Raw genomic sequence first — 14,567 nt, forward strand, 5'->3', positions numbered from 1 at the left:
ATAGAGCAGTGCTCTGAAGGTGGACTGCAGAGGAGAGACATTGGAGGAGTGGTCACTTGTCTTGAAGGCAGCAGGGAGGATGAGGAGAGAAAGGAAAACAGTGATCTTGGTGCTGTGGGTTGGGGAGAAACCGGAATGGAGGAATATGAATAAGGAGTCAAGAGTGAGAAGGGAAGCATCCCATTCCAGGACTTGAGAGGAAGCTGAAGTTGTGAGTCAGGGCTGTAGTTGCAGAGATTGGATATGGTTAGGGTGGGTTCCTTGAGGAGGGGAGTAATTATAGTGGCTCTGAAGGAGGTGGTGACGATGCCGGACGAGAGAGATAGGTTGTTGATGTTGACAAATATGGGGGTGAGGAAGTGAAGTTCGGGAGCTCGGATGGGAAGGCAGCTAGTGGGCCTCATGAAGGAGATAAGTGAGCTGAAGGCTGAGGGGGAGGCAGAGTGAGAAGCTGCAAAGAATGGGAAGGGTGAGGGTACGGTTAGATAGAGGGCAGATGGGGGAGCTGGGAGTTTGAGTGGGAGTGGAGGCAGTCAAAGATAACAGCGACTGCAATGCAGTTCACCTTCATTGGGAAGCATGAGGAGTAGAATGGTACCAGGTGTTAATTGTATGATTTATAGCAATTAGTGTTTTTTTTTTATTCGTTCATGGGATGTGGGCGTCGTTGGCGAGGCCGGCATTTATTGCCCATCCCTAATTGCCCTTGAGAAGGTGGTGGTGAGCCGCCGCCTTGAACCGCTGCAGTCCGTGTGGTGACGGTTCTCCCACAGTGCCGTTAGGAAGGGAGTTCCAGGATTTTGACCCAGCGACGATGAAGGAACGGCGATATATTTCCAAGTCGGGATGGTGTGTGACTTGGAGGGGAACGTGCAGGTGGTGTTGTTCCCATGTGCCTGCTGTCCTTGTCCTTCTAGGTGGTAGAGGTCGTGGGTTTGGAAGGTGCTGTCGAAGAAGCCTTGGCGAGTTGCTGCGGTGCATCCTGTGGATGGTACACACTGCAGCCACAGTGCGCCGGTGGTGAAGGGGGTGATTGTTTAGGGTGCTGGATGGGGTGCCAATCAAGCGGGCTGCTTCGTCCTGTTAAATTGCATTCAGGTGGGGCCTATCAGTTGGGGACTCTCTGATATCTATTTATATGGAAACTTATCTAGGGTGTGGAGCTTGTAATATGGATCTTTGTGAATAAAGGCTCGGAAGCAACTGAAGACCAGGTTCTAGTATGCTATCCTTCACCACCGGACTATTCAGCTTGGAACACCAGCGATGAAAGACTTCAGTTACGTGGCGAGACTAGAGATACTATGATTATTCTCCTTAGAGCAGAGAAGGTTAAGGGGGGATTTAATAGAGGTGTTCGAAATCACAAAGGGTTTTGATAGAGTAAACAAGGAGAAACTGTTTCCGGTGGTAGAAGGGTCACAGATTGAAGGTAATTGGCAAAGGAGCCAGAGGTGAGATGAGGAGCAATGTTCTTAGGCAGCAAGTTGTTATGATCTAAAATGCACTGCCTGAAAGGGAATTGGGTTAATACTTGAAGGGGAAACATTTACAGGGCTACGGGGAAAAAGCAGGGGAGTGGGACTAATTGGATAGCTGTTTCAAAGAGCCGGCACAGGCAGGATGGGCCAAACGGCCTCCTGTGTGGTATCGTTCTATGATTCTATGAATTCCTGTCAGTTTCAGACTGAGGTGAAGTCGAAGGGTGAGGTTGGGGGGAGGGGGAGGTGAGGGAGAGGTTGAGGAGGCAGTTAGTGATGGAGAAAAGGAGTTTGGAGTCGTTTCTGCTCTGGGACAATCTTAGTGTAGAAGCGGTTTTGGCCAGGGAAAGGAAGTGACCGTACGACGACACCCAGACCACGAGCGCCCAGTGCGTTCAATGACCTGTTGATTTGTGACTGCGGGGGCGGCTGCTATGGCAGATGGGAGACTGCACATGACCTGAAGGGCGGTGGAGGAGGTGGGGGGGCGCGAGGGTACAGATGAGTTACAGAGAGAATCAATTGATACTTAAATCAGGCTTCCCCATCAATGCATCAGCGACTGTTTTGCTTTTTAAAAGAAACTTCATTTTACCAGACTCGACCGTAGCAGACGCTCGCTGATAATAGGCCTGAGGGCTTTGCTGTGGAATTTCCTCTAGCCTTTCTGTTAAATCACGTGAAAATCTTTCTTTGTGTAGTTAAAAAAAAATCAACCTAGGCCAGAGGGCAAATAAGAGCAGAAATAACATCTATTTTAACCCTTTAAGAACTGAAGTAGCATGTCTGCATAAAGTAAACAAAATGAAAAAAGATTACAGCAAAAACTTGCATTTATATAATGCCTTTAATGTAGTAAAAAGTCCCAAGGCCCTTTACAGGAATGATTATCAATCAAAATTTGACACCAAGACACATAAGGAGATATTAGGACAGGTGAATAGAAGCTTGATCAAAGAGGTAGGTTTTAAGGAGCATCTTAAAGGAGGAGATAGAGGCGGAGAGGTTTAGGGAGAGAATTCCTGAGCTTAGGGGCTAGGCAGCTGAAGGCACGCCAAATTCTTTTCCCAATGTTCTCCCCTGGAGGCACTAACGCTTGCTGGGAAAACACTTACGTAGGCGCCAGCAGCCATCTGGGAAGCAAGTCCCCATTCTTCAGGTGTGAGCCTAGATGGTTAGCACCGGCAGGCTACTCGACAGTGGGGGGACTCACAGTCAAGGCCGACATCTGCCAGCAATTAGGAATAGAACATGGCTAATTTTCCTGTCTTGCTAGCCTTCGATCACTGAGGCAAATCGCAGCACCCCAACTGAGATCAGCCAACTCAGTGCAGACTGGGGATTGAACCCAACGCCATCTGATCTGTATGGCTCAGTACCGCACCAAGTGTTATATTTATCTGCTGTGCCATTAGGGGAGCTGACTGATATCAATTAAACATGCATCATAACATGCATTATAATAACGAACGTAATACCTAAAGTATAAAGGTAATATCTCCCTCTATTACTTTTAATTACTTTAAAATTTTGTTCGATAATCACTCCTGTGATGCACCTTGGGATGTTTTACTACGTAAAAGGTGCTATATAAATGCAAGTTGTTGTTGTTGTTAATAGTACTGCCCACTACCCCATTGGTGGCACTATGCCAGGAGTAGCCCAGGTTTGTCAGTCATTTTTGGCCTGTTGCAACTAACACAGTGAAAAGATAAACCATTTCCTCTAACTGTGAGCAAGACCACGGCAGATTCACTAGCGAGAATAAAATTTGTCATAGATCTGCTGCAGACTCTTAGTGGGACCCCATCTGGAGTAATGTGTTCAGGTTTGGGCACTGAACCTCATTGGGAGAGGCTATAGCGAAGATTCATCAGAATGATACCCTTTGATGGTGGAATCCAGAACATTAGGGTTAGGGTCTTAAATTTAGAGCTAGGTCATTCAGGACCAAAATCAGGAAGCAAAGGTTAGTGGAAATCTGGAACTCGCTCCCCCAAAAGGCTGTGGATGCTGGGGGTCAATTGAAATTTTCAAGACTGAGATCGATGGATTTTTGTTGGGTAAGGGTATCGAGGGATATGGAGCAAAGGCGGATAAATGGAGTTGAGATACAGATCAGCCATGATCTGATTGAATGGCGGAACAGGCTCGAGCAGATGAATGGCCACCTACTATGTTGAACCAAACATTCATCCTTAGCAGGAGATTACCACTGGGGCTAGATGAGAGAAAGAAAAGAAAGACTTGTATTTATACAGCGCCTTTCACGACCTCAGGACTTCCCAATGAGCTTTACAACCCAATTAAGTTCTTTTGAAGTGTAGTCACTGTTGTAACGTAGGAAACGTGGCAGCCAATTTGCGCACAGCAAGCTCCCACAAACAGCAATGAAATGAATGACCAGATCATCTGCTTTAGGTGTTGATTGAGGGATAAATCTTGGCCAAGATATCGTGGAGAACTTCCCTGCTATTCTTCGAAATAGTGCCATGGGATCTTTTATGTCCACCCGAGAGGGCAGACGGGGCCTCGGTTTAACGTCTCAACCGAAAGACGACACCTCCAACAGTGCAGCACTCCCTCAGTACTGCACTGGGAGTGTCAGCCTGGATCATGAGTTTAAGTCTCTGGAGTTACAGTAGAGTTTCACATTACCTGACACTGTGGAAGGCAGCAGACATGAGGATTTCATTGTGGATGGCAAAGCCCATGAAACGTGGCTCATGGTACGCTGATGGTACTGTTCGCACAGTGTAGCACAGATAACTGCCCCAACATAGGAAGAGGAACTCAGCTGTCAACAGAAGGTACAAGAGAATTAAGAGTAGAAATGGGCATGTTCTCATTGGAAAAGAGAAGGTTGAGAGGTGATATGATTGCTATTTAAAGGATTCTAAAAGCACTCAATAATGTAGACCATGACCAGCTGCTTCACCTTGTCCAGTGCGGTAGAACCAGAGGACACGGCCTGCGCTTGAAGGGGGTAAATTCAAAACTAATCTGGGGAAACAATATTTCAGCGAGCGAGTGGTCAATCTATGGGAGACAGTAGAAGCAGTTAATATTGAGTCAGTCAAATGCAAATTAGATAGATTTCTTTCAGAAAATAACATTTTGGGATACAGTATATGAGTAATTGAAGACATGACATGTGGTAAGTGTAATTTGCTTGGGAGGAACAGGTGACTTTGGACCTATGGTTCCCAAAGCTCTCCATCACTGGGATTTTCCTTGTCTCATGTCTGGGTCTGTTGTAGACAAATTGATAGAGATTGATTGCTCTGATTAGTCAACAACTCAATTATTGTAGTATCATGCAACTATCAGGATGGCAGAAGGTGAACTAGATGGACCTTAGTCTTTTTTTTAATCTAGCAACTCCTATGTAACAGATTTAAGGATCTCCCAATATATATGAGTTAAAAATCCTGCTGGGGCTCAGCTCCTGTTATCTGGGCCTTGAAATTATGCTGTGCAAATATTAGTGTGCCGACACTTCACACATCTGTAGGACATTTCCCTGTCTGCTACTTATTTTAAATAGCCTCAGCTAAAATAGCATGTAAAGGAATTTCATATGAATGTGTTTTGTGTTTCTACACTAATATTCGCATGGTATGATTTCAAGACCCTCCTGTTTCGAGGTCAGAAAATATCTTTAAGTGACAGAGACTGAGGCCAGTGGGGGGGGGCGTGGGGGGAAGGGGGAGAGGGGATGGGGGGAAGGGGGAGAGGGGGAGAGGGTAGGGTTGCCAACCCTCCAGGATTGTCCTGGAGTCTCCAGGAGTTAGATTTATCTCCCGGACACTCCATATGCAACCCGGAAAAAAAAATCATGGAGCCATTAAAAGAAATTGTGTGTTTTCTTTCATTTTCTTTAAACACTTTTGTTTACTAGTTATAAAAATATTGGATTGGGCGGGGCGGTTGGAGGCAGGAGGTCATGTGATGAAACTTCCAGAGTTGGCGAGTTTAAGAGAGGGGAATGTTATACGTTGAAAAATTTTGAAAAGTATCAGCAGTGTGGAAAGAGAATAAGACGATGTAATTGGTGGCTGGGTTTGCAATTAGCTTAAAAACTGCCCGTTAGAATTACCGCTCAGTCTTATTTTTTTCAAAACTTGCTCCTCATCCCCAAAATGGCCAGTGGGAACCAGGAGAAAGAGAAAGCGAACTAAGTTTATTTTAGGGTTAGATAAGCTGGATAAAGGGTCAAAGTCAAATTGGAAAGCAATATTATAACAGAAGGAGAAAGGGAGAGAAAGAAGAAAGAGTAGTATTTATACACCATCATATTACATCTCAGAAAGATCTCAAAGTGCTTCACATATAATGAAATGAACTTTGAATCACTGTGACTTGTCATGTGGGTAAATTTGACAACCTGTGGGGAAAATAGGATGTGCAGATTAAAGTGTTCAAAATATTTTATTTTCAATTCGAGTTATGACGGCCACTACACTCCAAACGTAATTCACTGCGTGACGTGTTTTGAGATGTTTCAATATTATAAGCTGCAGTGTAAATGCAAGTGTTCCTTTTATGTTTGAAGTGTTTGTGTAGCGTTAGTATTACAGTAACTGAGCTGATCCAGACATTGAGGTACTTGCATTAATGTAACACTAATGTGAGGCGTGACCCTGTGGCAATCAATCCCAGTGTGAGCCTGTGGCTCTGGTGAGATCACATCTGGAGTACTGTGTACTGTTTTGGTCTCCTTACCTAAGGAAGGATATACTTGCCTTAGAGGGGGTGCAACAAAGGTTCACTAGATTGATTCCTGGGGTGAGAGGATTGTTCTATGAGGAGAGATTGAGTAGAATGGGCCAATATTCTCTGGAGTTTAGAAGAATGAGAGGTGATCTCATTGAAACGTATGAAATTTTTAGAGGGCTTGACAGGATAGATGAGAGGCTGTCTCCTCTTGGCTGGAGAGTCTAGAACTAGGGGTCATAGCCTCAAGATAAGCGGTCAGCCAATTAGGACTGAGATGAGGAAAAATTTCTTCACTCAGAGGGTTGTGAATCTTTGGAATTCTCTACCCCAGAGGGCTGTGGATGCTCAGTCGTTGAGTCTATTCAAGACTGAGATCGATGGCTATTTGGACACTTAGGGAATCAAAGGATATGGGGATAGGGCGGGAAAGTGGAGTTGAGGTAGAAGATCAGCCATGATCTTATTGAATGGTGGAGCAGGCTCGAGGGGCCGTATGGCCTACTCCTGCTCCTATTTCTTATATTCTTACATTAAGAGAGGATGGGAGGAATGTGGATTTTTTTAAAAATAGAAATAAATCCATGAGTAGAATTCTCATTGAAACTGGCCGCTAATAAGCAACTATTTTCTTTAGAGACCTGGGTTAACAGGAGATCTGAGAGGGGCTCAAAATTATAAATGGTTCTGAAGGGCAACTAGCGATGGGCAATAAATGCTGGCCTTGTCAGCGATACCCGTAGCCCGAGGATTAATTTTTTAAAAATTAATCAATCTTCAAATTACTGCCTTCCTCCAAAAAAAATCCCTCCCCCACATCAGCAGCACATTGTAGCTACGGAGTATGTGGCCACCTTGGTTACTATGACGACAAGCTTTAAAACCCAATAGAGATTAACAGGTGAACTGGCTAGTTTATTCTTCAAAGCCCATTCCCCCCATTCCCCCCATTCCCTTGTAGTGAATGGAGTTGTTCCACTCAAATTGGGACCTGTTTGAGAATCTTTCTCACTGTAATACATGTAATATCATATTACATAGATTTTACAGCACGGAAATAGGCCATTCGGCCCAACTGGTCTATGCCGACATTTATGCTCCACATGAGCCTCCTTCCACTCCTCTTTATCTAACCCTATCAGCATATCTTATTCTTTTCTCCCTCATGTGTTTATCTAGCTTTCCCTTAAATGCATCTATGTCATTCGCCTCATCTACTCCTTGTGGTAGTGAGTTCCACATTCTAACCACTCTCTGGGTAAAGAAGTTTCTCCTGAATTCCCCATTGGATTCATTAGTGACTATCTTATATCTATGACCTCTCGTTTTGGTCTCCCCCACATAGATACAAAAGGATCCAGAGGGGCAATTTTTTCACTCAAAGGGTGGTGAGTGTCTGGAACGAGCTGCCAGAGGCAGTAGTAGAGGCGGGTACAATTTTGTCTTTTAAAAAGCATTTGGACAGTTACATGGGTAAGATGGGTATAGAGGGATATGGGCCAAGTGCAGGCAATTGGGACTAGCTTAGTGGTATAAACTGGGCGACATGGACATGTTGGGCCGAAGGGCCTGTTTCCATGTTGTAAACTTCTATGATTCTATGATTCTATCTACCCTATCGAACCCCTTCATAATTTTAGACACCTCTATCAGGTCACTCCTCAGCCTTCTCTTTTCTAGAGAAAAGAGCCCCAGCCTGTTCAGTCTTTCCTTTCTGTTGCTCTGTCGAGTCCAATGACAATATTAGGGAGGCTGAGCAAGCATCTCTCATTAAACTGAGCAGCTTGGACTCAGGAGCTGTCACAAACAAAACACAGAACTGTCGAGCCCAAGCTGCCGTCTTTAATGAGAGATGGTTGGTCCATTTACCCAGCATTCCCTGCTGGCATACTTTGTTCCACATCATTGGTCCAAAAGGGGCAATGCTGAACATTTGATTGACACCTGGATACAGACAGAAGAGCTGCAATGACCTTGACTGCACCAGGAGCAATTCATCAAACCTTACAGCTTTTGTCATCAAATCTGGTCCATATTATTCGTTACCAGCTGTCCGATGAAGGGAAGGCTAATTTAGAAACTAAGGGATTTACAGACAGTTTGTGCGTTTCCTTCTCCCCAGAGTACAACTGAATGGCACTACCATTTGCTTGCATCTGATTTCAACGCAAGCATCATTAGCCCAGATTGTGAGCTAGTTTTATATTGTGTGAATTCTTTTTTTTTTACTTACCAAGGTTAGGAATAACAGTGGTGCGAAATGAACCATTGCAGGCACTCAATGTCAGATATAGCATGGTTTAGAGGCGGTGTAAAGTTCCCTGTACTCTGGCCTAACAACCTACCTCAACCCCAAACTCAGAAGAACACCAACGTGACATTTTGCCACTTGCTTAGTATCAGCTCTCCTTGTGACCTATCTGAGTGAAATGGCCAAATTAGAGATCCGTGTGTACTGGGAATTTGATTGATGTCCCACTTACAACCATGAGAGAGAGGAGGCTGACAGGATTTGAACCCAGGTGTCAAAGATGCAAGCCATTTTACTCCCTTGCAAAAAAAAGAGTTCACAATGGGAAACATCACAGCATGTAGCTTGCTTATTGAGTGATGTCTTAAAATGGGAGTGGGAAGTAAAGAAGATTTTAAACAGCTTGCTGACAAGTAATGCTGCTGCATCTAACAGTGGTTAAAAATGTTGGAATATAAATAAAAGAAAAAAGAAAGTTATGCATTTATTTTGCGCCTTTCATGACCTCAGCACATCCCAAAGCGCTTTACAGCCGATTAAGTACGTTTTGAAGTGTAATCACTGTTGTAATGTAGGAAACGCGGCAGCCAATTTGCACACAGCAAGATCCCACAAACAGCAATGTGATAATGACCAGATAATTTGCTTTCCCGGTGTTGGTTGCAGGATAATTATTGGCCGGGACACCGGGGAGAACTCCCCTGCTCTTCTTCGAAATAGTGCCATGGGATCTTTTACGTCCACCGGAGAGGGCAGACGGGGCCTCGGTTTAACGTCTCATCCGAAAGACGGCACCTCCGACTGTGCAGCACTCCCTTAGTACTGTTCTGTGAATTAGAGTCAAATCAGGTACAGAAAGAGAATTAAAGAGAGGGAAAGAAAGATTGGACTAAGGGAGAGAGAATTTTTTTTTAAATTTTAAAAATCTATCAGATCAATTTAGTACCTGCAGGAACGAGACTCCACAGTTTCTATTATTCCCTTTCTGGGTCGGAGAGATTGAATGGCATTGCGGGAACATAAATCTTGTAATTAAAAAGGTCCTTACGCTGTTAAATACAAGCCCAAGCTTTTTGTGGCGATTTTAATTTGCTTTAACAACGCCAATACAGAAATTTCTTGAGGCTAACAGTGGAGTGGCACAGATTGCCCAGCATTTTGTTGCGATTTGCAACTCAGGGTGTATCTCTTCCTCGTTACAAATTGCTGGACGATTTACACATTAATAACGCGAGCGCCATTAAACTAGCCATTATTTTCCTAGCAAATTCTGGGTCATTAGAGTGTTAAATATATTAATAGATACTTTGCCAATTATATATTTTTCACATAGCCATTGTGGAGCACTATGAACAAAAATGTTCCTCTTTGGCCGACAATTTGCTGAAAACACTTGTAAGCACAAGAAAATAAAACCAATAGTTCCTACCAATGGCTGTCATGTAGTCCCATCGATCGAGCTGGCACATGTTAAATGTCTGTCCGTCTGGAGTTTGTGACTGGATGACCAGTGGGATTTTCCTGTCCATGTTCTCCCAGGCAGCCACCGTCCAAGCAACAAGGAACCAACAGACAGTTATCATGATGATACCCAACATCTTCAGCACCCTGTAGCAAGTCATGTAGGGAACCCGCTGGGCAGTGCGGGATAGGAACACCTTCAACACTCTGGAGAAAAAAGAGTGAGAGATGAAAAGGAGGGGGGATGAGGGGGAGGGAGAATGAAAGAGAAAGAAATGAAAAGAGATAGGAGGAGGAGAGATGGAAAGGGAGATTAGAAAACACTTCTACACACAAAGGGTTGTAGAAGTTTGGAACTCTCTTCCGCAAACGGCAATTGATACTAGCTCAATTGCTAATTTTAAATCTGAGATAGATAGCTTTTTGCCAACCAAAGGTATTAAGGGATATGGGCCAAAGGCAGGTATATGGAGTTAGATCACAGATCAGCCATGATCTTATCAAATGGCGGAGCGGGCTCGAGGGGCTGAATGGCCTACTCCTGTTCCTATGTTCCTATGGAGAGATACAAAAGGAGGAAGAGACAGAAAAGGAAGGTGTGAGAAAAAGAAACATGCAGAAGTGAGGAGAGGGAGAGAAGAATAAACAACAACAACAACTTGCATTTATATAACGTAGTAAAACGTCCCAAGGCACTTCACAGAAGCAAGATTCTGGAAGTTAATGAGTTAATAAGTTAAAGATAGAGAGAGGGAGAGATAAGAACATAACATGTGGTGTGGGGAAAGGCCATTCAGCCCATCATCTCCAATGGACCATGTATAATTTGCATTGTCATGCTTCTTAACTTATTTCAATTTCCCGAGGGAGGCGATTGAACACTGTTAAAATATCGAGAAGCCAAAACTGCGAACTTCCCCTCGATAACATTGCCACATGGTGAATCACATGACAGATATTGCTTCAGCAAATTATGTAATCATCTGTGCCTAAAATTATCTTGGTAAGTTTCAATTCCATTTCTTGTCAGATGGAGAACGCATTAACTTTCAGAATGTTGCATTGTGGCAACACTGACATTGCGATGTATGGACTCCCACAGACACACCTCACATCATTAAGATTTCAGGTCAATCTTGTTCCATATGGTGAACTGTAGGTTAACACTGGCCCAATAATGATCTGATCCCAGTCCCTTGGCAGTGCCTCACTCGGAGATGCACAGAGATTACCAGGGTACAGTACACGGTAGGAGAAGTGGCAGAAAATGTACAATGATGTAACCCAAACCATCGATGAAACATTTCACGTGTCTTCTCCTTTCTTGTCTCTCTTCCCCTCTTGAAAGTACGGGGGGGGTTACCCTCCAGCACTTTGCCCAAATGTGTGGGCCTCGACACTGAGTGTCAGCGGGCTATCTGATTGCAGAAGACATCACAGTGCACTCATGCGCCCCTGGAGTGATTAGAAGTGGGAACCCTGGTTGATTTTCCCTTTCCTAACCAAGGGGTGCTTTGGCCAACTGTGACACCTCCACTGCTGATCAGCTCGCTCAGCACAGGTCGGGATCCTGGTCTGTATGGCTTTACCCCTGAGTCATTTTGGATGGGTGTAGGGAGGAAGAAAAGATCGAGCACCTCCATGCCCAGCTCCCCCCCCAAAAAAAAGTTTAGATAAAGACTTGTTAAAAGTAACAGACAAGTTGACAGCTTCTAAAATAAGTCATTGACACCTTCGTATGAGCAGTTCAGTCCTGGGCACCGCACCTCAGGAAGGATATATTGGCTTTGGAGGGGGTGCAGCGCAGATTCACCAGAATGAACCGGGAGCTAAAAGGGTTAAATTATGAGGACAGGTTTGTATTCCCTTAAGTGTAGAAGATTAAGGGGTGATCTAATTGAGGTGTTTAAGATGATTAGAGGGTTTGATAGGGTAGATAGAGAGAAACTACTTCCTCTGGTGGGGGGGGGGGGAGTTGAGAACAAGGGGGCATAACTTTAAAATTAGAGCCTGGCCGTTCAGGGGTGATGCCAGGAAGCACTTCTTCACACAAAGGGTAGTGGAAATCTGGAACTCTTTCCTCCAAAATGCTGTCATGGTTGGGGGTCAATTGATAATTTGTTTTTTGTTGGGTAAGGTTAAGGGTTACGGAATCAAGCCAAGTAAATGGAGTTCAAGTACAGATCAGCCATGATCCGATTGAATGGCGCAATAGGCTAGAAGGGCTGAATGGCCTCCTCCTGTTCCTGTGTTCCTAGGCAGACAGAATAGTGGGAAGGTGATGGCTTAGCATTGAAACAGGTCACAGGGAAACATGGGCAACAGTGCAGCACACAGGACACAACAGGCAGTCTGGGTCTTCAGACAAGGCTGCTGGTAGCTGGTTTCACAGGGACGGGCTAGAGGTTACATGGATCACAATTGCTTACAAATGTACCTCACAGGATGATCGAGGCCCAGTACTGCTAACAAAAATAAAATGATCTAACTGAACCTGTGCTCTTTTCAAACCACTTACAGAAGGGCCGGGTTTAAAGCGTTTCGTTGTATTAATAATTGAACAGCTCCTACCGAGGAAACACAATGCTACATTCTATTGCCAATTCTCCATGGTATTTTTCTTTCCAATTTCAATTCTCTTGTTGCCTTTTCACCGTGCGGTCTTAAAGGGACAGTTCCTGACAACCAGTCTTTTCCAATCCTTTGCTCGTTTGTTTTCAATCACTTCCTGTTTCTAATGGGATATTGATGCAGAGAATAAACAAGCACAGCATCGCCTGTCCACATAACTTCAAGCACCGCCCCGCAGGCAGCCTGTCAGCTTATTTTCACTGTGATAGTTTACATACCACAGTTTGGTGGGATGTGCTTCCTCTCCCCACATGGTCAGTTAGGAACATGAGGAGACCATTCAGCCCCGCGAGCCTGCTCCGCCATTCAATTATACCATGGCTGATCTGTATTTCAACTCCATGTACCTGCCTTGGTTCTGTAACCCTTAATACCCCTTGGCCTAACATAAATCTATCAATCTCTGTTTTGAAATTTTCAATTGACCCCCAGCCTCAACAGCTTATTTGAGGGAGAGAGTTCCAGATTTCCACTACCCTTTGTGTGAAGAAGTGTTTCCTGAGAGTTCCCAGTCGTTGCTGCACAGTGAGCGAGACCCCCCCACCCCGCCCCGATCAAAGGGGGAGCAAACGGAGCAGGAGCCACCCCCACATTGCTCTCTCTCACCTCCTGGTGGCTGTTTACAGAATGACAGTTACAGAGTCCTGGGAGCAGCTCCTCCCAAACACTGTCAGGGGTCATGGCATCAGGGAACCCAAATGAATAGGGAGAGAAATTAATAAAGTATTCAAAATATAGATTTCAGACCTATCGTGTTCAAAAGCTTCAACTCTAACCTAGGAAATACTAGCCAATCTCCCATGGCATTGCACATTCAATAAGATCATGACTGATCTTCGACCTCAACTCCACTTTCCCACCCGATCCCCATATCCCCTGATTCCCTTAGAGTCCAAAAGTCTATCGATCTCAGTCTTGAATATACTCAACAACTGAGCATCTACAGCCCTCTGGGGTAGAGGATTCCTAAGATTCACGACCCTCTGTGTGAAGAAATCCCTCCTCATCTCAGTCTTAAATGGCCGACCCCTTATCCTGAGACTATGACCCCTAGTTCTAGACTCTCCAGCCAGGGGAAACAACCTCTCAGCATCTACCCTGTCAAGCCCCCACAGAATCTTGTATGTTTCAATGAGATCACCTCTCATTCTTCTAAAATCCAGACAGTATAGGCCCATTCTACTCAATCTCCCCTCATAGGACAACCCTCTTATCCCAGGAATCAATTTAGTGAACCTTCATTGCATCGCCTCTAAGGCAAGTATATCCTTCCTTAGATAAGGAGACCAAAGGACCAAGTATAATCTACGGTGAATCAGGATTAGAGGGTGGGGGAATAATTAGACCAGGGCACGCAGATATAATTCAGGCCCTATTCTATACTGAGACATTCTGTCCTTGTTTTTATATTTCCATTATAAATTTCTATGTCCACATTTATAATGGGAATTGCCTATGTAAACTTGTCACACTGTAAATACACCCTCCCACCAGTGGTGGCGCTGCATGCCTCCACTGGCAGGAGTGCATGAGTACATGGGAATTTGTAATGGAAAAAGTTGACGGGCACTGCGTGCAGCTATGAGATTTTTTATAATATGGTAGTTTGTTAATTCAATCCAACCCATCAATCAAATATAATAACTTCCTCAGATAAAAGTGCTACCCGTGTACACAGACTAATTTAACACCAGTATACCGTGAGGAGGTACATCAGAACTCTGATTGCGACATTCAACCCTGGTGACCCTCAGTGGGCACCTAGATCCACCCAACAGACGCAACGTTCATCCAGTGACCTGACCGTGAGGGGGTACATCAGAACTCTGATTGCGACATTCAACCCTGGTGACCCTCAGTCTTTCAGTGCACTGGTACCTGTAAATCTTCAATGTTACGGTTCCGTAGTTGATTGAGAAGCCCAGCATTCGCACCCATCGCAGGAGAACACATCGGAAAACACTGGGCTGGAAATATAGGATGAACACCTGATGGGAGAATGCAAACAGAGGCATACTTCAACATGG

General features: G+C 44.6%; 1 protein-coding gene across 1 annotated transcript in view; it reads right to left on the reverse strand.

The window, feature by feature from the left end:
• gpr179 (G protein-coupled receptor 179) overlaps positions 1 to 14,567 on the reverse strand; it is a 74,666-nt gene that overhangs the window by 13,758 nt on the left and 46,341 nt on the right. Inside the window, exons 6-8 of the mRNA XM_067969154.1 lie at positions 14,419 to 14,528; positions 9,878 to 10,116; positions 4,140 to 4,278 (exon numbers count right to left, since the gene is read on the reverse strand). Of these exons, the coding sequence (XP_067825255.1) occupies positions 4,140 to 4,278; positions 9,878 to 10,116; positions 14,419 to 14,528 (488 nt within the window). The remainder of the gene's footprint in view (positions 1 to 4,139; positions 4,279 to 9,877; positions 10,117 to 14,418; positions 14,529 to 14,567) is intronic.

This window comes from Heptranchias perlo, chromosome 30 (assembly GCF_035084215.1).
Source record: "Heptranchias perlo isolate sHepPer1 chromosome 30, sHepPer1.hap1, whole genome shotgun sequence".
Classification (NCBI taxonomy): Eukaryota; Metazoa; Chordata; class Chondrichthyes; order Hexanchiformes; family Hexanchidae; genus Heptranchias; species Heptranchias perlo.